Source organism: Lolium rigidum, chromosome 7, assembly GCF_022539505.1.
Source record: "Lolium rigidum isolate FL_2022 chromosome 7, APGP_CSIRO_Lrig_0.1, whole genome shotgun sequence".
Taxonomy (NCBI): Eukaryota; Viridiplantae; Streptophyta; class Magnoliopsida; order Poales; family Poaceae; genus Lolium; species Lolium rigidum.
The window spans coordinates 74,062,812-74,088,188 of NC_061514.1; the positions used below are offsets into that span (position 1 = coordinate 74,062,812).

The 25,377-nt window shown below is 45.8% G+C and overlaps 1 protein-coding gene, 1 long non-coding RNA gene and 1 pseudogene across 2 annotated transcripts; all 3 read right to left on the minus strand.

The window, feature by feature from the left end:
* Positions 1–216: 216 nt before the first annotated feature.
* LOC124679203 lies at positions 217–2,077 on the minus strand. The gene is made up of 4 exons (XR_006994855.1): positions 1,930–2,077; positions 1,707–1,852; positions 567–671; positions 217–482 (listed from the first exon to the last, which is right to left on the minus strand). It is a non-coding gene; the product is annotated as an uncharacterized LOC124679203 (long non-coding RNA).
* A 2,585-nt stretch (positions 2,078–4,662) lies between these two features.
* On the minus strand, positions 4,663–6,064 carry LOC124671535 (annotated as a pseudogene).
* Positions 6,065–11,280: 5,216 nt separating this feature from the next.
* On the minus strand, positions 11,281–17,662 carry LOC124673870 (beta-fructofuranosidase 1-like). The gene is made up of 6 exons (XM_047209915.1): positions 17,530–17,662; positions 17,349–17,357; positions 16,228–17,105; positions 11,947–12,359; positions 11,756–11,843; positions 11,281–11,623 (listed from the first exon to the last, which is right to left on the minus strand). Exons 1-6 carry the CDS (start codon positions 17,585–17,587, stop codon positions 11,423–11,425), a joined length of 1,647 nt encoding a protein of 548 aa, XP_047065871.1. The 5' UTR covers positions 17,588–17,662; the 3' UTR covers positions 11,281–11,422.
* Between the last annotated feature and the right edge of the window lie 7,715 nt (positions 17,663–25,377).

The window sequence follows — 25,377 nt, forward strand, 5'->3', positions numbered from 1 at the left end:
TCGACCGACCCGGGTGCATAATTACTTATTCTGCATCGAGGGGGTCTAATAGAGTGAAAATAGAATAACCAAGTATGGTTGTTTTAGCTTTCAGAGATGGGATCTAATAGATCAAACTATGAAGATATGATCTGCGCAATCTGGTGCTTTAATCTCCATTGTACATGGTGGCTTGGGGTCTGCCAATGATCTTGCTGTGACCAATGATAATAAGTTTGTAATTGCTGCACGTAGCTCTAAAAAGTTGCTTTTATGGGAGGCCTACTGCTGATATAACAAAATATAAATGATTAATAGCACACTAGATAAGAAATACGAAAAATCATGGATATAAGATCCTGGAAACAGAGGAATAAGCTTACGGCAGTCATAGGAGAATTTGACCTAGAAAGAGCAAGACCAATTGGTGCCAACCACACCTGCCATTGCCAGCTTACTGTGACTACTAAAATGAACTTGCCAAGGAACTCGATGATAAGAGCCTGCATACAGAGGAATAAGCATACGATAGTAAATAAACCTCTTCAGTCGTTCAACAGAAAAATTATAGTAGAGTTTTTATTTACCTAGAGTAAAACTATTATCTCCACAATGGCCACAAAGAGGTGGCCCCCTGTAATAACCTTAATATTCAGCTCAACAACTTTCCTAGCATTGAACAAGTTGAACACCTGAGAGAGCAAGACAATCATAAATACATAATTACAATCACAATTACAAGATGCAGAGATTGCATCTCTATATTATTTAAACTGACTACCATATGCTAGTGTTGCCAACATATTTATGTACACCAACACATGGGAGCTAGCTACTCCTGAATAAATGGATGGATAAATATGTACAGATACTGCCATATTTATTATGATTCAGAATTCTGCCACACGACTCCTGAAGACATGTACATCTGGATTCAGAATTCAGTTAATGATAAGCTTATTATCCTGAATAAATGAGCTCATAATCTTGAGAAGCTACCCAGAATTTAGGAAATGAAAAATAAATAACATAACTTTGGATCAAAAAGGCTCGCTGGATTCAGGCTTGAGATCAGGCCACACAACTACACAAGGCTACAACATGAGCAATTAAAACACAGTGTTGTATCAGCTCCACCTTGCACGAACAGAAAACCTTTTTTCCGTGAATAATATGAATCCTGCTCGGTGTCTAACCCAAACAAGGATTCTGAAAATTACACGTTGGACACAAAGCAAGAATTGTTTTCAGAACTAACTAGTGAATAAAATTCAGAACCTGCACATTCCTTTATACCATAATAGCTCTGCTCAAACAGCAATTCCTGCTCAGACACTAAGACGAACACATCCGGCTGACAGTAAATGTTACTGCAGAGCACATTTCCATCTGCCTAGCTACAGCCTACAATCGCATGGGTACTCACGAAAATAGCACATTCCATTCTCTATGCTACAGAAAACCAACGAGTAATTAACTGAATGAACAATCCAAATTCATGCTATACAAGATTACTCCTGGTTTGCAGGTGGCTTAAACCAAAAATAAATTTATGTTCAGTAATCTCTTATAGCATCAGCTTCACATTAATAATCTTGTTACAAAACTGAGCTAAAGGCCGTGCTTCCGTTTGAACAAACCACATCAATAATCAACACTAGTTGGAGACAAATTGGAATTGAATACTGGTATCTCTATGGGAATCAAGAGACAGTGGAAGAACTTACCAATGAAATTAACATTTAGCCAGTGCCCAATCGGCAAGCTGACGTAAAATTGCAAGGGGGTAGATGCCCAGTTCACAGGCGTTGGGGGCAGCCACGGCAGGACGCCCGTCGAATTTCAATTGACCACGTTCGACCACAACCCAAGACTGGTAATCGAAATAGATTAAAGATCAGACAGAAACTGTTACACGGCAGTCAGACAGAAGAAGGAAGAGAACCTTACGGGCATGACTTGGCCTCAGGCAGTGTTGGGCTTGGCTGCGGAGGGGCGCTGCCGACAACGCAGAAGGTTGTCGACGGAGGGGATCCAGAGAAAGAGCAGGAGGTGGCCGAGGTCGATTCAACCGGCCGGCCATGACGCCGCCGATTCGAGGATGCGACCACGACGCCGTCGAGGCCACCGAGAGCACATGCTAGCCCTCACTCGCCTAACCACAGAGGTCGCCGTAGCCGCTCAGCCGGCCGCCGCCGCTCGGCCGCTCGCCGTGTCTCTATTCCAAACCGCCGGCCGCGCACCGCGCTCGATTAGAAAAGGGTTATGAGAGATTGCGAGCTTGCGGCAGGGTAGTGCGGTAGCTCTGAAACGCCACGACCAGACCGTCGGGGGTAAAATTACGAGAGACGGTGGGATGGTGCGAGCCCGGATGAAACCAGCCGGTGGTCCGACTCGGTGCACCGACCCGGTGCAGAATTACTTATTCTGCATCCAGGGTGCTTCTATATATATATATATATATATATATATATGTGGTTTTGGTACGTAACCTTACCCCGTGCAGCATCGTTATCATTGCTCGTTCATATCGCTTTGAGATTGATGCTTACTTTTCTCCTACTAGACTACTAGTGTACTTCATAGAAAAGGAGTGAAAGTGATATTCTCTCGCTTGAGTCGCAAATGGGGACCGGTGGAGTGCAGGATTTTGAATTTGGTTGCCTCTTTAAGACTACCTCATGCTGTGAAGTTGGGTTTGATTTCAAAACTGCTCCTTTTTTATACACACTGCAGTTTGTTGGGCCACGGTCCAGCTCTGAATTTGAGTGCAGCACATCAAGCCAACTGTGTCATGGTCTTTAGCTGGCGAGGCAGTCCGGTGAGTTTCCTATATCGGCAGTTTGTTATTCAAACTGGTCTGCACGTTTGGATGTAGCGCATAGTCATGTTCTAACGGGCTGGTACCGTATTCTCCGCGTACGGCTTTACACACGCCGCCGTTCAGCTGGAGTACGAACAGGCAGACAACTACCGTGCTAATCTTATTTTCCTTTTGCGCGACCTGCCTTGCGGCAGTGCCTTTCGTGGTCTCATTCGTTTATTAGGGAAAAGAGAAACGAACATGCTAGTGCCCTCCTACTCTATCTTAGGCCCCACCTCAATCACGTGCTGGTTAAGATTTGTGGTTTTGCCTCATCTCTCAATCACTAGCTTGGTATGATTTGCGTTAGCTCGAACGCGAGTGTTTTTGTATTCTGTAGTCTTACTACCTTTTGCTCTACATTTCCCTTCTCCCCCGTAATTCAAGCACCCGCCTAAAAAACTATCTGGCATCCAGTTGTAATTTCTAAGTATCTAAAATCCCCGTCAAAACAAAATCAAGCATTTAATTTGTTAAGTACATGTCGCACCACAATGGACATTGTTAAGTACCTATGTGGTATCTCTCACACTAGTTCATGTATATTCAGTACCCGGTGATAAGAGAGAAGGTACCAAGTAAAATTCAGTACCATCAATCTTATTATCTCGTGCCTTGACTAGTATTGATTCGGTACCCGCGGGTAAAATGAATTGGTACCTAGACAATTTTCGATACTCGACGCTCTAGTTATCTTGCACCTTGGTTAATGTATATTCAGTACTCGGTGATAGGAGATAAGGTACCTAGTCAAATTACGGTGCCATCAATCTTATTATATCGTTCCTTGACTAGTTATGTTCGGTACATATGCATATATTCGGTACCGACGCTCAGTTATCTCGCACCTAGGTTAATGTATATTCAGTACCCGATGATAATAGAAAAGGTACCTAGTCAAATTTTGGTACCTATGCATATATTCGGTACCGACGCTCAGTTATCTCGCACCTAGGTTAATGTATATTCAGTACCCGATGATAACAGAAAAGGTACCTAGTCAAATTTTGGTACCGTGAATCTTATCCGGCACCCATTGGTAGATCATAGAATCGGAACACGGAAATTCCAGTACCATGAATCTAATTTTGTCGTTCCTCGATTAACATATATTCAGTACCCGAGGATAAAAAGAATACGCTTAGAAAATATCGGTACCATTAATCAAACTATGTTCGTTCCAGTACCACAACATAAATATTGAAGTACCCCATCTAAAAATACATCCGACCCAGTTTGAAATACCAAAGTACCTGATAGACTAATAATCACGCTCCATTCCGGCGGTTTGGCTTTGATCGAGGCGGTTGTCAATGCGACGGTTCCCCTTCCCGGCGTCCGAGCCGCTGACATGTCGGGCCCGCGCCTCCTCGCCTCTCATTTCGTTGTGTCCGGCGTGCCAGGAGCGTCTCCTGTGTAGCGGGTTCAGGCTCGGGCGCCGGACACCGTATTGAGCCGCGTCGGACAAAAAGAGCCTTTAGGGCGCGCGGCTGGAAACGATTTTTTGTCCGGCGCGCCTCGAATCCCTTTGGGGACGCTTTGGGGACGCGGCTGGAGATGCTCTAAGTGCACCGTTGTATTAGACTTCAGCACAATAGAAAATGAATGAGAGAAAAAGCAATCTTCCTTCACAAATTGACAGAAGAATCTGAACCTGTACTTTTGAGCATCACAAACTTCAATATTTCTCCTTTAAGAGGGAAAATTAAAATCTAAACCGAGATTTAGAGCAGGTATTGCGGTGAGAGATTTGTCCACACGAAAACCCATCACAGAGACTCAACATTTGATTGCAAAGATACAATAAGATGCATCTGCTACTAGGAGGACAAGGTATGTAGTTAGCATCCACCGAATTGTACAAGCACGGTCAAAAGTGAAGCACCCACACCGGATCTCCTGTAAGATGATTTTTTCCCAAAAAATTCAGGCACCACCATTTATATAAAACATGGTAAGCACCATTCACAATTCACAAAGATGCGAAGTATAAATGCAGAAAAAGAAAATGCATTGACAAGAAAACTCTCTCTTCTTTTCTCACGAACTGGACAGGAGGAAAAATTGTCACGCAATACAACTACGCGTATCCCCCTCCAGTTGAACATATCCAAAATTTGCTCGTACAGAAATTGCAATAGCGTCTCTTTTCACATACTCTGAAGAAATAAAAAACGAACTGAGCCAATCCGGAAACTGGGAGCTGCAGCTGGTGGAGCAGCGCGCAATCCGGTTGTGTATGGGCACGGCGATGGCGTCGAACTGGAGCTGCTCGAGCGCCTCTACGATCTCCTCGAGCTCGTCGATGAGCAGCAACTCCTTCTGGCGTTTGGTGACTGGCCACCGCCGGAGAACCCATCTACGACGGCGCAGGCGAGCCCGGGGTGCTTGTGCAGGAACTGCAGCACGCAGTAGACGAGCTGACTGTGGTAGGCCGTAGGCGTGGAGCCACCGGTACGGCGCAGCGGCAGCAATACCCGCATCAGGAACCCCGGGTGCTCCTCCTTGAGCGGCACCATGAAGCCGTTGATGATGCTCCCGCATATCTCCAGCGCCTCGCAGACGCCGGCGGCGCCAACGACCGCGGAGGAGGAGGAGGACAGCGACGAGGCCTCGTTGGTGAATCGGAGGAGGGCGTTGGCCATGGAGCGGCGCATGAAGGCGCGCTCCAGGGTGAGCTTGGAGAGTGCCAGGAGGGCGGTGAGGAAGCGCCGGTCGACGTGCCCGCGGAGGGACTGAACGTCGGTGGCGGCGACGGCCGCCAGGAGCACATCGTAGACCGAGCCGAGGTGCGGGCATGACGGGAGCAGCAACGCGTCGGCGCCCGCCTCGGCGAGCGGGCACCCGGAGGACGGCGGCGGCATCGCGTGGAACAGGTTCGCTGCGAGCATCTTCACCAGCGCCGCCATGACCCGGTGGTCCAGCCCCGCACAGCGGGGAGGACCTTGGCGAGGTGGGCGCGCTTGAGCTCCCGCTCGACCGCGCCCTTGCACCGGCGGCTACGTTGAAGAAGGTGAGGACGCGACAGCAGGAGTCGATCTTCAGATCTTGTCGATGAGGCTTTTGGCCTTGGGCTCCGGCGACGGCGGCGGGATCTTGACCGCGGCGGCGGAAGACGAACACGCTGCCAGGCTTCTCGAGGTTGAGCAGGTGCAGCAGCGTGGTGGAGCTCCTCGGCTCCTCGGAGGGGTAGCCGAAGCCCAAGGAGCAACTTGAACCCATGGGAGGCCTAGGATGGCGGGAGGCTGAGGGACGCACAGTTAGCGAGCATGATCTCGCCCAGCTCGGCGGGGCTGAAGCCGTGGTCGCCGGCGGTGTGGAATCCCTCCTCCACCTGCGGGTGCATCTTGTGGTCCTTGATCCTCACCGGCCGCAGCACCTCCCCGGCCATGCGCTCGAAGGATGGAAATATGGTGGCTCATTTTTTGCCGCTCTGGATAAAGCACAGTAGGCGAAAGCAGGGGAAAGTAAATACAGGATGTAGACGTGGGGGCAGAGAGAAATGGTGTGTACGACTGTGGTACACATGCATGTTGACTGTGCTAGAACCGAGCCCAACGGCTCTCTACACAGAGCGATCAGAGCATGGACAGAGTGGCCTGCTGGCCTGACGCTGTCTGGCCTGACGCTGTCGTCGCCTACAGGACATTGATCCACTAAATCGGCAGATGCTCGTTTGGAAATGATTCCCTTATTCTTGCCATACTCTTAGCACAGATCTTGACACTCATATGAACGGCAACGATAGCTAGCACCGGAGTAAGGTTACATATGAAAACTTTTGTCTCTATATATATATATATATATATAGGATAAATACTTCCTACCCCTGGGTGTAGTTACACCCATATGTAATATACTACCTTACAAAAGTATGTATGATACTTTATCGATTTGAGTATGTTCGTACACTATATCTAAGATACTCTAAACCAAGTTTGGTGAAAAAATGCAAGTGAACCCATAGTTTGCACTATATATGTGAAATACATGCATATGTATACGTAAAAAATGAGTCTACGTAAAAAAATGTACATACTGCCTACAAAGTAGTATATATACTTCCAAAATAGTTATATATACTTACATACTTTCCGGTATGATAGATACTCTCTAGATTATGAGAAACACGTGAGGGTGTAACTACACCCGGGTGTAGTATGAATATGTCCTATATATATATATATATATATTAACTGGTGCTCCATGGTGCCCGGGCTAATTCAAAATAGAACTAATTACAATACAAACACCAACATATTACTGACCAGCCTTGAAAGAGTGATCACAAAGTAAGGTCCATGAGGCATTACAGATCCACCTTTCGATCTGCCCTGCTCTTAAATGATGTTAAAACTGTCTCAAAATCATACTTCTCAGCAACCTCACGCTCTATGTGAATTACCAAATTATTGGCAAGATTCTCATCTCCTGTCTTATTAGGCAACCTTGTCTTCATGATCTTCAAACTTGCAGTAGAAACTGGAGGAGTGACAAGTAGATGGAGTAACCTGACAATTAGATTGTAGATAGTATCTCTTCTGGGAGTTGGGCTGCGTGGGGGCTGGGGAGGGGGGGGTGAAAGTTCCTATTTTTGTCAATCCTAGCTAATTAATAGGTAGTAACAAAAAAATTATTTTAGGCTGGGGGCGGCGCCCCCCCCTCCCCCTCCCCCTGACCTCAACATAGCTCCGCCGTCGTGGGGAGCTCCTATTGCACGCTGGCAGCGTGCACATGTGTACATCACCAGCAAGATTTCACCAGGTGGGTCGATCCCTTACGGGTATTCTATCCCATCCTTATTTGGTCCCTTGTAGGTTAGTACCTCTGCTTCAGTTTTGTAAGTTTTCCCTAGTTTTGAAAAAGTTAAGATAGATAAGATTTAGATTTAAAATGCTCGAAGACAAAAGAAAAGTTCAGATCTAAAAAATGTTAAGTTTTCAAAAATGTTCAACCTTGAAAATATTAAAAACTAAAAAAATTCAAACTTCAAAAATTTAAATTTGGAAAGTTCACATTTTAATTTTATTTTTACAAAACCTGGCGACACAAAAAAATTATAGAACCCCAAAAACCAGAAGAAAAAACGCGAAAATAGAAAACAAACTGCAGAAAAAACCGCATTAGCAGCCAGGCCGGCACATTTCACTCCGTCAGTGTGTGCGTGCACGTGTAGGGCACGTACAGGGCGTGAATTTTTTTTTTTGAGAATCGACAGCTCTTTATTGCTCGATTATAAATTGTTTACAGGAATTGAAAGATTAATAGGAGGCTGTAAGGGCAAAACTTGACGACCGATTTCTCGGTTTACAGAACTGCGAGATAGTCGATGAGCTTCTTCATTGGAGCATCTCGATTCATGCCTGAAATAGGATTACCGCCATACAGGTGTGTGTGCAGCATCATGAGAGGACGTAAATTATAATGGGGCCCATATCTACTATTGGGTCAATTTTTCAGGTGGATAGCGCTTTGTCTTCACCGTACTACCAGGCCTTAGACACTATGGAGAAAGGGCCCATGCTGTTTGGCTATGAATATTTTGTGGCCTTTGTTTTTTAAAATAGTGCGCTACTAGAGAGAACACTGAGGCGAAGTGCAAAAGCGTATTAAAAGTGATGAATGTTGATTGTTTCACTTTCCATAGAAAGTGTTTTGAAAAACATGCCCTAAATATTATAAATGATTGACTTTCAGAAGAAATAAAAGTACACAGTGACAGGCAGGAAGAGGACAAATTATTCTTGTAAAAGTGAATCGCTCGCAAAATAGGACTAGTCACTACATCGCAAATTTTGAGAGAGCAGAGGGTCTAATGTGGGACCTGGATGTTTATCATAGGTTTTTGACAATGACCTTTTTGTACTCCCTGATGCGTAATATATTCCATTTGCCTGCAAAAATAGTACACAATTAATTATCACAGGTTCTTGCCAATGATCTTTTTGTAATCCCTGATGCGTAATATATTCCGTTTGCCCGCAAAAATAGTACACAATGACATGAAGAGGACAGATTACTTTCTTGTGTAAAGTCCCATAAATTACTTAAAACGCATTATTCAAGCACACGGGACAACTTATCTCTACTACTTATAAAGGCACGAAGTGCCGTAGGAAAATTAAATCGCAGCCATCCATCAGAGTTGATCTAACGCTCCACATTAGTTTCTTCTCCCCACCCTGAAAACTAATTTCCGTGACCACACAAACGTCCCACCCACCAGATCCGAAAATCAAGCAAATTAACTGCCTCGCACGTCCCCGTTCTTTTCCGATGGACAATTCCTTCCTCCTTGCAAAGGTCTTGAGGCAGATTTCGTTCCCTCTAGGGCTGTCTCCATTGCGGGATCCGCCGACCAACTCTCACACGGATGAGATGGATTGGATGCCGTAGGCACCTCCCAGTTGCTCGCGCTCCGGTACCGCCACGCATCGACGGATAAGCAATCCAGATGGATCCCTACGCCTCCTGCCTGCCTCCCCGCTCGCGAATGGAGGCCGCCGCCGAGACCGACCGTCTTAGGTGCGTTCCGATAACAGCCGCTGAGGCCCGCCATGCTCTCTCCCTACGTACTGCATCTTTATGTCTTCAGCAGTTACACATGTACTTCATTCTCCTGGAATACGCATCCTAAGGTAAATTGTTCACAGAACTATGTATTCTTCTTGCATGGTATAGTAATTGTACAGTGTAGCTGTTAAGATGTGTCATTGACATTCACATAAAGTAGGTAATCGATGGGATGTCAAATTGAGATTGAAACTAACTAATTAAGTAGGTAATCGATGGGATGTCAAACTGAGATTGAAACTAACTAACTGCAGGTTCATTTTTCATTTTTATTTGCATAATGGCTTAATGCACGGTGTAGATAAAAAATGTGAGGATTTTAATAATTTATTTTTACATTTATTGTAGTACTGCAGCAGCACCCCTTGCCCAACAGATATCGCTCCTCAATATGACGTTCCCGCTGTTGCCGGGGTGCCGTGACTACCGCCATCTGATCCTCAATGAGGCAGTGCCATCTTGGTATTTGACCCTCCCTTGGTTACTTCTCTTCAATCATAACCTAGCCACAGATTAACACATGCACGGAGAATTTCAGTTCAGATTGGTGTACAATATACTGAGCATGGATATCCTGTGGCTGAGTTCTCACAGGCAGTATTTGCGAGAGTATTCACCAAGATGGATAACTACAGGTCATTGTAATAATCTGATCGCATATACAAGAACAATGATTGTGATACCGAAGTTGCTAGGGACATAGCTCTATTGTTGATCACTTTAGTTCCCTGCTTTCTGCGTGGCATGGACTATAAAGGGCTTCTCTGAATAGCCTTCTTTCATAATGCAGAAAAACAACACGAGTGGAAAGATTTTTATCTACAAGGTAATCCAGATTTTGTTGGAGATGATGAAAGGTTTTGTAACACATTAGGTATAAACTTCAAATTCAGATTCTATACTATTTTCTAGATGTTGCTTGTCGTTCAGAATATATGTAATGATAAATTGAAAGATTAGTACATGAGCTGGATATTTTTCTATTGTATTGCTTATTCGTTATTCTATTTGTTATGGATATATTCAGGTTAGATTGGACCTTGGATCTGACAAGCTGCAGTTGTATACATGTATTTCATATTCACCTACATTTGTTCAGGATTGATCGCTGACATCCTCACGCCTCACATCGCCGGTGCGATTTGAACATGGCTGCCATCGCCGCTCATTGCATCCTCTTCTCGATGGCGCCCGCAAAAGACCCTGCAAAGCCGCAACCCCTGGAAACTACAACCACATATACTATCTGACACTCCACCTATGTCATGGACTAAGGAGGCTTGACTTTAACACTTTAACTCTTTGATGACTAGGGCTACGAGGGCTCTACAGAGGTACATGTGCGAATTATGAATTTGGAGCTTATATGGTCTTCTACTGGCATGAGAGATGGGCTCACGATATGTGCGTATTTCATAGAATTGGTGAGCTATAAAGATAGCGATAAATTGTTGTTTCGAGGTGCAACATGATGCTTTCAGTTAAAGGATAGAGGAGAATTTGTAAATGGCAAAGGCGCCGTGGGAGACATGAGGTATGAGGTATACATTCTTGTGTGTGTTACCAATACCATGTGCGATTATGTCAGACTGTATTGTTGAAACAAGCATAATTTATTTAGTGATTTGATATAACTTTGTACTGGATTATGGTCTCTCATGTAGTCATGTGTGAATCAAATCTTTTATTTTTCGTGGAAATGAAATGAGACCTCGACCTTGACCTCCCTCACATGCCAAGCGCCTCCACCTCAGTTTGGTTACCCGTTATTATGTGCTGGTACTAATGATTATATATATATATATTAAATTCAAATGGATTGTATTTATTGAAACAACGTGCGTTGCACGTGCACTGCTACTAGTTTGTGGCAAATATACATTCTGTGGTCCACCAATGCTTCCCTGCCCTTCACTATCAACTCACAATAAGCTAAGAAAATACAAAGAATTGCTACATACAAAGCGCGGAGTCAACTATCCAGGCAAACATTGCTTGGCACTGTGCTTACAAAGAATTTGAATATGGACGGATGTAAGCTGAATTCAGCTCCCAGATCTTGATCGACTTTGCGGTGACATTGACACTTGTCGCATTGTTGAAGAGGAAAACTCTGGCGTTGTCGTAGATCGCCTTGGTAGGGTACACGCGCGATGTAATGCATGTCCGCCCACCCTGAGCGAAGCTCTCCACAATTGAGTGATCAACCTACCACGGAAAGCCACCACAAGGAAAATCAGTGAATAACTAATGACGTAACGACCAGTCGTCGATCGTAACATGTCGATCGGCGTATGAAGGTGGATGCTTCTGAATCGAAGTTACTGCCAGAAAACGTACCAGTATTCTTACTGACAGATCTTCTCCGTCGAGTACAGGGACGGAGCTGCCGTACACAGGCTTGACGAGATCGTTCGCCTTCGATGACCTGACGAACAAGATTTGAAAGATTAGTTGAATCGACTTCACAGCCTGAATAAGGTCGCGTTCAGGCTTGAATCGACTTGAGGATGATCGTTCGCCTTCGATACCTGAACGCGTCTTGGCAGAAGTGGGTGCTGAGGTTCCCGTCGGCGCCCTTGACAAGGTAGAAGTAGACGGCGGTCTGCTCCGACAGGCCCTCGTCGGCGAGCACGAGGAGCCCAAACGGGCCGAGCAGTCCACGCCCCGAGGCGCCGGCGCTCGCGCTGCAGTTGTACGACGACGCGTCCGCCCGCACCACGCTCCCGGCGCCGGCAGCCGACGCATCCACATCCACATGGAAGACCGCCTCGATGTCCAGCTGCGTCGCCTTGCCGACGTCCAGGGGCACGACGGAGCCGGGCTGCACGGCGAGGCCGTCGAAGCGCTTGCCGCGCATACGGAGGTTCTCCACCTCCACCACCGGCCACTGGAGCAGGTTGATGCCCGTCTTCGTGTCCATCAGAACCGACCTGGGTATTGACTGCGCGTGGACAGGGAATTAGGTTAGCTGTTACTCCCATTCTTTTCATGGTGCATGGGTGCTCTGCATCACAGCATGCCTGGATATACACCTGAACTAGGTATACCACCATGCTGCGGGTAACTGAGTAAAGGAATAGAAGAAGCAATTGTCCCCTGGTGTCATAAATACTTTGTTGTTCATACAGCTAACTATCACAATCCTTGATGCCAGTATGCATATCTGATCATCTGAATGAGACAGTTTCTTTAGCTCCTTGAACTAGTAGTAATACAGTAGAACACCAAACTGGTACCAAAATAAGTTCAGAAAGGCTGACAGAAAGAAAACCTTTTATTCCTCGTATTGTATTCGTGAATGCGTAAATGGGAATATATTTCAAAATTACGAAAAAATGCTATTGCAGATCACAAAATTCTTGTAAAAAGGTGGGTTTTAGACATAAATGGTGAAAATGATTATCTTGATAGTACAACCTGCCCAAACTCATATACCAAAATCGGTAGTACTGTACATAGTAGATGACCTTGATTTGGCCTCATACATGAAGGTTCAGATGCAGCGTCGTATAAAAACCGTATGGAATATGTCGTGTGCATAGCAGCACTATACCAAAATACAGCCGGTGGAATGGCTAAATTGCTTACGTAAAAAAATCCACGAAGAAAGTGTAGTTTGTTTTGCTAAGATAAGGATTTGAACAACAATTGTTGTCTTAGTATGTGTTTAAGTTGATATAACTAGATTTTCTTTCATGAGCATTTACTTGTAATTGTAATATTTTTCACATGAATAATATATTACTCCGTAGTAGTGGCTTGTGGTGACGGAAAAAATACGCCCTATACTCTGATGATGAGGGGTAATACCTTCATTTCCTTGTAGATAACTTTTCTTCTGCTGGTAGAAGATGACATTTTCGAATGTGCACAATTATTTTTGTAGAAAGACTTGACTAGTGCATATGGTGAACATATCGAAACCTTGACATGTAATATGAACAGTAGTATTTTTTGTATTTTTCTTATTTTGTAGGAGACTTAGGGTTGTCTTATACCGATGTGTTATCTAAAAGACATTACCCACCTAAAAAAATGAGAAGTAAAATAGGAACTTCCATTGATTAATCATTGTCCATGTGTGTTCTTAACACGAAGAAAAACATTTGAACATTCCCATTTGGAATTTAAACTCGAGAGCAATTCAAAAACTTTGCCGCCAAGTACACCGCAAGCACAAGTACATAGCCATAGCACGCTAAACATATAAAAGCCCTCCCGATTGGAGCCTCTGACTCATATTGACGAAACAAAATACGCCCTCTGCTTTGATGATGAGGGATCAATACGTCCATTTCCTTGTAGATGCCTTTTTGTTTTACGGGTGGTAGATGACATTTTGAATGTGTGCGTATTTTTATTTCGCTGAAAGATAACTTGACTAATGCATATGGTCAACAGATTAAAACCATACCATGCAATATGAACAGAAGTAGTTTTTGGATTTGTCTTGTATTTTTTTAGGGGACTTATATTTGTCTTATACCGATGTCTTATCTAAAAGGAATTATCCTGATGAAGAAGAGGAGAAGTAAAATAGGAATTTCCGTTGACCAATGCGATCATTATCCATGTGATTTATTTAACACGAAGGAAACATTCAAACATTCTCATTTAGAATTTTAAACCCGATCGAGAGCAATTCAAAAGCTTTGGCGTCAAGTAAACCGCAAACGCAAGTGCATAGCTTTTTTTTCGATAAAGGGAATATATTAATATCAAAAAGATACCAATTACACCCAGCCTCTGCAACAACGCACCACCCTAATGGCACTACGGATGCACACAGCCAAAAAAAGGAAAAGAAAACTAAGAAACAAAAGTCCCGCTACAGTATCTCGGGCCTAACAACGAGCAATACATCCACCGCCAAAACAACACCCGAAATACGGACTCTCCAAAAACGACGCCTCCAAGAAGGGAACAAGTGCTCTAACACCGTCGTCGCCCAATCAACGATCTTAGGTTTTCACCCCGAAGATAGTCCCCGCTCTCAAAACAATGCCTCCAACAAGGTCATTGCCAGGCACAACCGGCTAACGTCGGACCTTGGGTTTTCACCCCGAAAGGTAGGACTCGAACTTCACTCGTGTTGTCACCCCCACTTTCATACCGCCGTTGTGAAGCCCGGAACACCAAGCAAGTTCCTCAACAGCCGCGGAGACTTGAACCTCCCTTAGCTAGTCCTCCCTCCGGCCTTCATGAACTTCTCTTCTTCCGACTTTCATCATGGGTCCATAGTCACTTGATGTCAACACGAAAAAGAGCTTCGCGCCGCTCCTCCGAACCAATCGGTCGGAATAAAAGCATGGGTGCGCACGACCGAATACCACCGATCCAACAAACTCCGTGCAAAAAGCACCGTTACATTCGCCGGCGGAGCCTTCCGAACTCAACACTCCGGCTAGATCACGAGTCCATGCCTCCGGTAGGTCTTCCTCTTCACGCAAGAGAGACCCTAGGACCACCGCCTTTATTCGGGTCGGACCCCCACGTCGGCGACCATCCCGGGCTGGCCACTCCAACCCTCCACCGGCGACTCCGTCGCCGGCTTCCATGCATCTCCATCTCGCCGCCGGTACGCGGTGATAGATCGATAGATCCACCACCACCAACCGCAGCCGACCCTCTCCGGCGAAGAAGAGGGCCACCTCCACCGTCGTACCCAAGGCTGCCGCCCCGGCGACCTCGTGTCGCGGGTGAAGCCCGAGATCGCCTCCACTCACCGGCGAGAGGCGGGGAAAATGGCGCGAGCCATGGGCCCGGCCGCCGCCCACCACCAGCCCCTGCCGGAGTGCCGCGGAGAGCCGACGGGAGGAGAGCGCAGGCAGGCCGCCGCCGCCCATCCCAACCGCGCCGATCCACCAGGGAGAGCCGACGGGAGAAGGGGCGCGGCGCGAGCCGCCGCCGCCCATCCCATCCGCGCGTCCGCCATGCTCGAGGGAGGGAGATTCGGCCGCCGTCCACCATGCGTCGACGAGGAAGGGCCCCCGCCGCCGCCACGCCCCGTGGGTCTTTGCCCCGGCGGCGCTACCGGCGGCGGCGGCGGCGGCTAGGGCTGGGAGGCTGGGGGTACGGGAGGCTGGGGGCTGGAGGCTGGGGGTATTGAAGACAGGTCAACAAGTGCATAGCTGAAGCACGCTACACATATAAAACCCTCCATCTCGATTGGAGCCTCTGACTCGTCCCGGCCTACTGACTACGGCTCCAAGTTGCTTGAAACAACCGGAGACAAGTCACTGTCACGTGCAGGGAAATGATTTTGGTAATTCGCCTACGGCATTCAGTTTATTGGCTGGCTGGCTGAAGATCCTTGACAGTTGGCTTGATTAAGAAAGGTACCGTAGCCTGTTTTGGATAAATGGAAGCGGACCCACCGGACGATTTCTTGAACGACTTGATCTTGATTCGTTTTCTATACGATGCCCGCGCGTGCTCCTCGTGGCCGGTGGACAATTGATAGTCAATGAGTTTAAGGTGTACAGTATATGGTATAATGCATGGTAGGGCCTTGCACAGTTACGAGCCTAGTTGTCCATGGATCAGGCCAGACGGGCAGATCGAGAATGATATGGTGCATAGTAAGTGCGGCTCTATCTTGTTAGGCATTGGAATTAGTTCTCTGTTTCAAATTTTCGAGTTCTGTCGTTGGCAAGATCAGAGCTCTCTCGATCGATCATCGGTGTCTCGTTCAATTCGTTGTCATGAAATAATTAGAAGAGGTTTTGTGCACGTAACTACTGCAGTACTACATTGGTTGTGAGGAACGAAATGAACTGAAAGCAATGTTAATTGTGCGTTGATGTTACCTGGAGGGACGACCACCCCTTGAGGATGTCGGCGCGCTCGCTATCGGACTCGCCGATCCACCCCCACAGCACGCGCCGCCGCCGCACGGGGTCGTAGAACGTCTTGGACGCGTAGAACTTGCCGTAGTCGTAGCGGAGCCCGATCCCGACGTCGATCGCCTCGTTGTCTGGAGTCCACCTGTCCGTCTCGGCATCATACGTCCCGATGGCGTAGTAGTCGTGTCGGTCGTCGTCGAGGCTGGTCTTGAGCACGTGCTTCACCCCAGGCCCCGGCGGCACGGACGTGTCGAGCCCGACCTCACCGCCGGCCACCGGGTCGGCGGCCACGGGGTAGAAGTCCACACACTCCCACATGCCCGTGCCTGGCACGACCCGCATCAGCGTGGGCAGCGGGTCGTAGCGCACAAAGTCCTCCGTCCGGTACACCAGTGCCAGCCCGGCGTGCTCCTGGTCCTTGGACCCGATGGCGACCCGCCACGCTTTGTCGGTGGGGTTTAGCCACGCCGTCGTCGGGTCGCGGAAGTCCGTGAGCCCGATGCCCGGCGGTGGCACCAGCACCGGGTTTGACTCCGACTTGGCCCAGCGCTGAAGCAGCGGGTCCGATGGGTCCGCCGGCTCCGCTAGGAGCTGCACCTGCACGCCGTCCTCCGTGGAGCCGGTGTAGAGCATCACGATCCTGCCGTCGGGGAGCTGCGTTGCCGAGCCGGACCACACGCCGTTGATGTCGTACCAGTGGTCGGGCACCATGGCCAGCGGCAGGTGGAGCCAGTGGATGAGGTCGCGTGACACGGCGTGGCCCCAGCTGATGTTGCCCCACACCGCTCCGTGAGGGTTCCACTGGTAGAACAGGTGGTACCATCCCTTGTAGTACAATGGACCTGCAAGCAAGCACGCGGTGCACAAGGGTAGATGTCACCAACTATTCCCGCCATTCCATAATTTCTATCAATGCTTTGTTCAAATTTAAACTAAACCACAACAAAAATTTATGGAACGGAACAGAGGAGGTAGATGAAAGCTAAGATCATGCGATTATTGGGCCATGCATTACTGCGACCTAGCTAGAAATGCTCAGAACCATCAAGCATTCGTTCACATGCATGTGAGCCTCAACAACTTACCGTTGGGATCTGGAGAGGTCGATCGATCAACGAGACGTCCGTGACGAGAACGCGAGAGGAAGTTGATTAGAGACGGAGCAAAGGAGAAAGAAATGTTGCGTCAGAGACGTACGTATCCAAGTTTCAACGAATTAATTGAACAAGATAGAAGAAGAGAGAATGGCGATGGCAACGTATCTACCGTTCATCCAGTTCTTCTCCGGCTGGAAATGGAACGCCGTGCGCTGCCACGACAGCATCGCGTTGGTCCAGTCGTAGGCGCCACCGCCGCCGAGGAGCGCCGGGGCGTTGGACTTCTCGGACACGCCCTGCACCACGCCGCGGGAGGCGGCCACCTCCACCGCGCGGCCCGCTGCCGCGACCTGGTCTCCAGGCCGCGTGACTGACGCCTGGCCGTCGTAAACCGCGAGCCCGACGAGCGAGAGGATGAGCACGGTCAGAAAGATGGCCGGGAGAAGGGTCGACGGCCGCTTCTGCCCTGCCGGAGGACACCGACCCTTGAGGTTAGTCTCGGGAAGCAGCGGCGCGTTCACGCCCTGGGCGGCGGCGGGATATACGCCGCCGTCGTCCATGATCGCTGATACGGCCGGGATCATCAATTGCTCCGCGCTAGCGGCGGCAAGGATGAGCTAATATGGTAGACAAGATCGATCGAGCGCTTTATGCTGTGTGTTTCACGGGCGTGTTCATGGAAAAGCATGAACGGGATCGCGAGAGCGAAACAAAACGACGGAGCCGCGAAAATATTTATAGGCAGATAGACAGGTGGCGATGAACGTTTGGGGAATTTTTTTGACGCCTTTGTTTCGGTCGGAAACATCGCTAGCTAGCTGCCGGTGAGTCGTCGGGGAAGAAAAGGGAAAAGAGAAAGGAAACGTCGAAACGCTGCGTAAACGGGATCTGTGGGACCGGTCATGCATTGGCCAGCCGAAGCGATAGGAGGCACTGTCCCTGGTTCATGTGGCTCATAGAATCAACCTATCCATTGGCATATCACAACTGAAAGCACCTGACCATCATGCTCTTTCTGATCAATATTGTCATGCCATATGCATGATGTTTCAAGGAGAGCGATGTAGAGTTGCTTGCATGTAGGTTCTCGCATAGCTTGCCAATCATTATGTGCTACGTGCAATATGCGCTTGTTTTCGAATTAAGCTATGCAGACTCGGCTTTTTGTCACTAGTTTGAAATATTTCTAAATTCTCATAATTAATTGTACTCCCTCCGTAAATCTGCGACATCCTTTTTTTTGGGAACGAAAGGAGTATATTGTGAAAGCAATTTTTTAAACACATTTACATTTAAGAACTTCAGGAATACTGTATCCAAACATTTCAAGATGATTGTGATCGGAATTCTAAAAGTTGGCCTCCGTCAAGTTCAATAACAACATAGATTTTAGGGCACCAAAGTGGCTAGATTATTGGGGTAGCTGCTACCCCTCTTCCTAGGCGATCTAGGGTTCCGGCGGTTGATCGCCCGCCTCCTCCTCCTACACAGGTGGCTCCGCCAACTAGAATGTGCGAGGAGCCCTTCCCGTGATGTTGGCGGCATAGTTCGATAAGGGTTCCTTCAGTTTCTTCTAGCCATAGTGGTTCATGCCCCCATTGAATCCAACGAGAGAGGGTGGACAAATTGGTCTCTCATGGTGGTGGTGACAGTGTCCAGTAAGGCCGGCTCCGTATTCTTCTTCTTTTGCTCTAGCGGGGTGTGGGCAACAGAATTTAGCGAAGAGATTGTAGGATAGGTTTGTATCTCGCTCTGGGCAGGGAGTATTAGTTGTGTCTTCGTCGGACCAATGATGTTGCGGCAACATGAAAGCAAGCCTATTTATCTTGCCGACCTAGGCGGATGTTTAGGTGTGATCGACCCATCAATGTTGTCTTCTTCTCCGGGCCGTTGAGATCAACGTCGTCGACACTGCCTATCATGGATACCGCTTCGTTGTTTCGCGATGGCTCGGAACTCCAACGACGGCAATACTTTGCCATCGGCCTATGAGAGGTGGAGAGGGTAGATGATTACCTCGACGGACCATAATTTTCATTTTTTCCCACGATATTTTTATAATGTTAGTGTTTGATTACCTCCTTCGTTGGGAAAAAAAGTTACTAGATAATTGCATTGCAAGTTTTTGCAAGCGTTTATTTACGTGCACCTTCTTTGTATCTGCTCGTTGTTGAATTGTAGAGGTCGTCCTTAAAAAAAATCGTAATTTTCAATTGTTCATCATTTAATGTATTGTATAATTTTCTATTTCCCACATGGTGTAGATGATGAGATGTAAAAGGAAGGACGCTACGTTTGACAGATCATCAGACACTGACCGATTGTCAATTTTGATTTAACAACGTTGCAATATTATTATTTTTCTGGAAACAACCTGAGTGCCGTTGATAGCAAATCCTTTGGAGACTTTCTGCTATGAGGAAATATTTGTGCTGAACCGCTCGTCGACCAATTGTGTGCCGTGACTCCTCCAACAAAAACAGAAGAGCCGGGCCGAGCAGCAACCTACCTACAAACTATTACTACCGTGCTACAGATTGAGAGAGAGCAATAGACTGACAGCGTTTGAACTCATAGCCTAACTGAAGAAAGAAATGAGGGAAATAAACAGTTGAATATGAGCTTTTACCACCAGGCTTTGCTGCTATATTCTGATTTTTATCAATCCATCAAAGCCTACTGTACGCTGTTTCTCTTACAAAAATAAAGTAACCACGGAAATCGGAATGGGCAACCTAACAGTCGTCGATGCATGCACCCTCTTTGCCTTGAAGGTCTGTCTGTCGTGTGTGCTGACCGGTAGATGATAATTGGAGTACACAAATCAGGAAGAGTCTATGCGGTGCTTCCTTCTGAAGCAAACTGCGACGTTATTACGTGCTTGTTTGCAGAACACACGCACGCATGCAGACCAAGAAAACGAGCATTCAGCAAGTAATTAAGCTGAAGAGGATGCCGTTAACTGAAGCAAGTAAGCTGAAGAGCGCACAGGAACGATCTGGATCGCCAAACCGCGAAAGATCGCCAAACAGCTGATCGATGGATCGATCGGTCTAGGTGGACTGCAAATAATTGGGCGGCCAGTCGGATACGCCACCGTACGTGGAGAGCCTCCGATCCAAGCACTTTCAGCAGGGGATTAATACGCCGACAGGGACTTGATGAGTGATGACGATCGCCGGACCAATGGATTAGGGAAAGGATCCTGCCGGTGGTGGACAGAACTACCAGAATGTCTGCATCCATGCTGCGCACCATGATCAATCGCAAGATGGGGAATGCCTAGGGATGGCGATGAGTCTCCTCCCATTGGGTAGTAACTACACCAGACTTAATATTACAAAATATCTCTATAAAATATACCAATTTATATGTATATACAGGTATAGCGGGAAACGGTGATGAGGGGACCTTTTAATCCTCATCTCCATTTTAGGTACTTCCTCTGTACTGGTTTATTATGCCGACACGTAGTTTAAAAATAGTTTGACGGTAAATTATACCGTTAGAAAATATTTTGAATATTAATTCAATTGTATAATTTTTGTAGCATATCATTCATATTTTTTTGATCGAATTTATGGTCAAAAATTGTTTTTAACTACGTGATAGTTAGTCTAATAAAGCGGTATAGAGGGAGTAGCGGGATCAAAGTTCACCATACCCGTTTTCTAACAGATGAATTCTCCACGGGTTTGCGGAGAACATGTCCCATTGACACCTCTAGGAATGCATTTCCGCAAAAAAAAAACCATATACTACATTTGTGCAAAATAATTGACTATTTGTCTAGATATTAATGTATCAGGAACAATTTTAGTGTGTAGATATATTCAATCACTTTTTTACATGGAACGCTGATGAGGAAATATGGTTTTGCAGAGATAGAAGGAGTCGCACAATTGCAATCTTCTTCTTTTTTTGAGGAAATTGCTCTCATATCTTCTTAAACAAACTTATCGGATAATTATAACGACGCTCGGGTAGTTTAGGTGCCGCCTCCTCAAACCCTAACTTGTCTCCACCTTCGACTCCAAGGTAGATTGGTTCCCCCTTTGGCCGGTCGCTAGCGCAAGGAGGGGTGGGGAACCCATCTATGCGTGGAATTTTTAATAAAAGCATTGTTTCATAGATTAGATTAAGGTTTGATAGCTATATTTTTCTTGGTCTCTGCCTCAATGGAGATGCCATCGTTTACAATAATTGATCTTTAGCTATTCGCTTGATGATGAGATCTTCTTTCCGGTGTTAATGGTGGTGTTGAAAGATTACAGTTTTCTAAGTATGGGATTTCAGATCTTACTTCACCAGATCAACTTTAGATCTTTTCTCAAGGTTGCCGCGAGGAGAATCGTCCTAACAATATTTGTCTTGGATACTATGTCTTCGAAAATGGTGATTTGGATTCTCGACTCTCCAACGACGGCCGACGTCGTTCGGTTATTTTTCCCTAGCATACTGGTGTTGGTACTCTTGTCGATGTTGCTTAACTACTTTAGTGGCTACGTGTGTGCACGTAACCTTGGCATTGCGGCTCAGATTAAAATTATGGGAGAAACTTTATTGGTATTTACTACAGATTTATGGTTTGTTGTGTATCATTGGTTGCTTTCAGAAAAATACAAAATTGTGTCGTGGAAAAATGAAAGAGTTTAAATTTGCTCGTTTCTTTTATACTTATTTTGTAATAGTTACAGTCAGCTCGTGGATCTCTACCATGTTCTATTTATTGTAAATATATCGAAATGTTCTTTTAGCTCCCGAGCTCTAGTGCTCTCTCTATTTAAAAAAAATAAAAATACTTTACAAGTTATAAAAAAATATGAAAATAATTCCGAAGATTGTCATTGATACACCCCACAAACGGTGCAAAATCTCAATCTGAAATTATTTTTATTTTGAGCTAGATAAAAATGAAAAAAATAAGATATGTTTTGAAGATCTGAAAAATAACTACTCCAATCTACAATTTTGTCACTTTTGTGTAACTCGGAAAATTAAGTATTTGAAATTGATTTTGTGCACGTTTGTCGGATACATCATTGGCTACATGTGGATTTTTTCCAGAAGTTTTTAAAACTTAAAAATAGGATTTTTAATTTTTTTAAAGCGAGACCCCCTGGTGTCTATGTGCACAAAATCTCTATCCTAAATTTATATGGTATTGGTTGTCAAAAAAAAACTTACCAGATAATTATTGTCTTTTTTTTTGAGAGAAATGCTGCGAATTTTGTTAACTCACCAAAACATCCGAGTTCAGAGCATTTACAATAAAAGCTGGGGGAACACCAAGCCAAATTCTAGAAACATTATTCTCGCATCCCTCCTTGGCCAAACTATGAGCAGCACAATTTGCCGTTCGCCGAGCGACTTGCGCCATACCTTCATCGAAACCTCGAAGAAGTTCCTTGATTTCTTCAATTAAAGGACCATAAAAAGACCGGTCCATGACCATAAAAAAACTTACCAGATAATTATTGTCGATTGCCTGACCATGCATGATGATGACGTGACCGTGCGGCTTCGTTGCTCCATAGTATTAGTTTCATCATCCGGCGACGACCAGTCGACCGTGGTAACTTGATACGTAACCACCGGAGACGGGACGGAACACGAAACGTAATGGTAGACATGCTCGATCTGGTCGACCGGATAGACATCGGACCTGTCACAAAATTGGGACAAGCGTGACAGGAAACGTTCCGACCCCGGCCGGGGTTCCATCGATTTCTCCCGTGCAGTTGAGCCAACACTGACCGGACCAGTCCGAGGACGCTAGCAGCTGAAGCTTCCGTCGAGTCGATCGAGAGCTCGGCATGGCGAACTCCCCGCGCGCGTTACGGATGAGTTTCTTTGCGTGTCGAGTGCTCAGTTTGACGCTTCACGAATGGAATTCTCGAAATGCGATGTTCCTCTGCATGGACGACTCTCTTTTTCACATCTTCATTATTGGACTAAAACTATTGTCAACCTAAAACCATGACACTTACTACAAATTGAAGGGAGGAGTAGATTTGTTGTTTTCAAACCTTTTCGTGATTTCTGTTGACACGTTTGCTCCAGTACTCTAAACTCATAGCAAACATAAACACATAACGACGGAGACCGCTTGATACCTCTTCATCACTTATACTAAACGGTTATATGTAGCCATGTACAAAATTTGTATGACCCAACTAAGTTGTACAAATATGTTGCATACATATGAATACGACTATGTATGTGCGCCGTCTCATCCACGGTGAATCTTCTGCGAATGTGGCCGGCAGGCGGGAGGACGAAAAGGTGGTGAAGGCCGGCCACCAGGTACTATGAGGCGGCGCTAGCAGACAGAGCCTCTGCAATACCTCATAGGTTCGTGCCGGTAGGGTTGGTGGCGGCGTGCTTGCTAGACGACATCATGACGGTGCGATGAACGGCTAGACAATCCGAAGTAATTTGGTTGAACCGTTCGACGCGTTGGAAATGAGACTAACCTGACAGTCTTGTAGTGCCCGTGTCAGACTGTCTTATTGCGGCGATCGCAACGTTGGCTGGCGGTGGCCACAATCGCGGTGGTGACGGTGATCAGTGCTGGCACGTACGTGAAATGGATCGGGGTTTTACCCTGTGTGTAACAGAGGTTGAAGAGTACGATGTATCTATACAACAGAGGTTGAAGAGTACGATGTATCTATACGTGGACATACCAGGTTTTGGATTTAGATTTGAACATGGGCTTGATCAATGTCGGTTTGGTTTGGTTGTTTAAGGGAGGGAGCTGCACTGGAACAAGCCTCCCTAGCCTCTCCATCAACACAGAAGGGGAAAAACCACAGGCGTCAGCCAGCAAATACTTCACTATATCGGGGAGTGTTTTACAAACGCCGTGGGTTATCTTATAACCTGATAAACCCTAATTGGCGGCTTACAAGATGTATATTATGATCCGCCTATATATACTCGTCAGAAGTTAGCCTTCCTTTAGTATATGAATTTAGATCATAATATAATAAATATGACGCCACTAGTAGGCTGAAAATAGAAGCCATGTGTAACTATTAGCATACGGCTGCACCCAGTAGCCATAATCTCCCCTGGTCCTCTATAAGTAGATCCATTGCTAAATCCAGTGTGTAGCTCGACGAATAACCTGCAAAAAAATTGTTCCCTTCTACTTGTTAAAAATGAAATCATTTCAGCATATGCAAATGGACCAACAGATAGCAGATAGACCAATTCGTTTCCTAGCTTTATCTTTCTTTTCTTTCCAGTCTAATAATATTAGTAAGAGGTGCAATATTATAAGTGAAGTATACCATAGGCCAAACAATTGAGCAAAAGGACATGAAAGAAATAGGTGTTGTCAGTTTCTAAAAAATCATAGAAGCTACATTTTTAACACCCATTCCAATTACGTTTAGTCAGATTATCTTCAGTGGGCAACACTTTACTATTGAGGAAACCACATGAAATTTTTAATCTTGAGTGAAATTTTCAACTTCTACAAATATTTATTCGGGAACTTAGCATGACTATTCATTAAGCCAAGATACATAGGTTTATCAGTAAGTTTCCATACGAACTTATCCTGGTTATTATTTGTGTGTACTGACATCAAACATTGGCATAGATGAATCCACTGATTCCATTTATGCTCATTAAAATCCCTTCTAAAATTAATATTGAGAGGCGTTTGTACCAACACAGTAGGAACCAAAACATTTTTCAGCTACAAATGTTTGACTATTGAGATAAAACAATAGGATGATGTCAGTTTTACGGGATTGTGTAGCTCCACGTAGTATTTGCCTGCAAAATTATCACGCCTACTGGTTTTGTATATATAGACTTACTGTGCTTCCTCGGTTCCATGAAAAATATCCTAGATTTATCTAGATGTATTTTATATTCAGAGAAAGTTAAATGATTTTTTTAATAAGGTGGGAGAGTACTTTCTTTTAGCGTCGGATTGTTATCCTAATAGTCTATTTTCATTAAGTTCCTATAGATCTGATGGAAATGAAAAATCATTCAA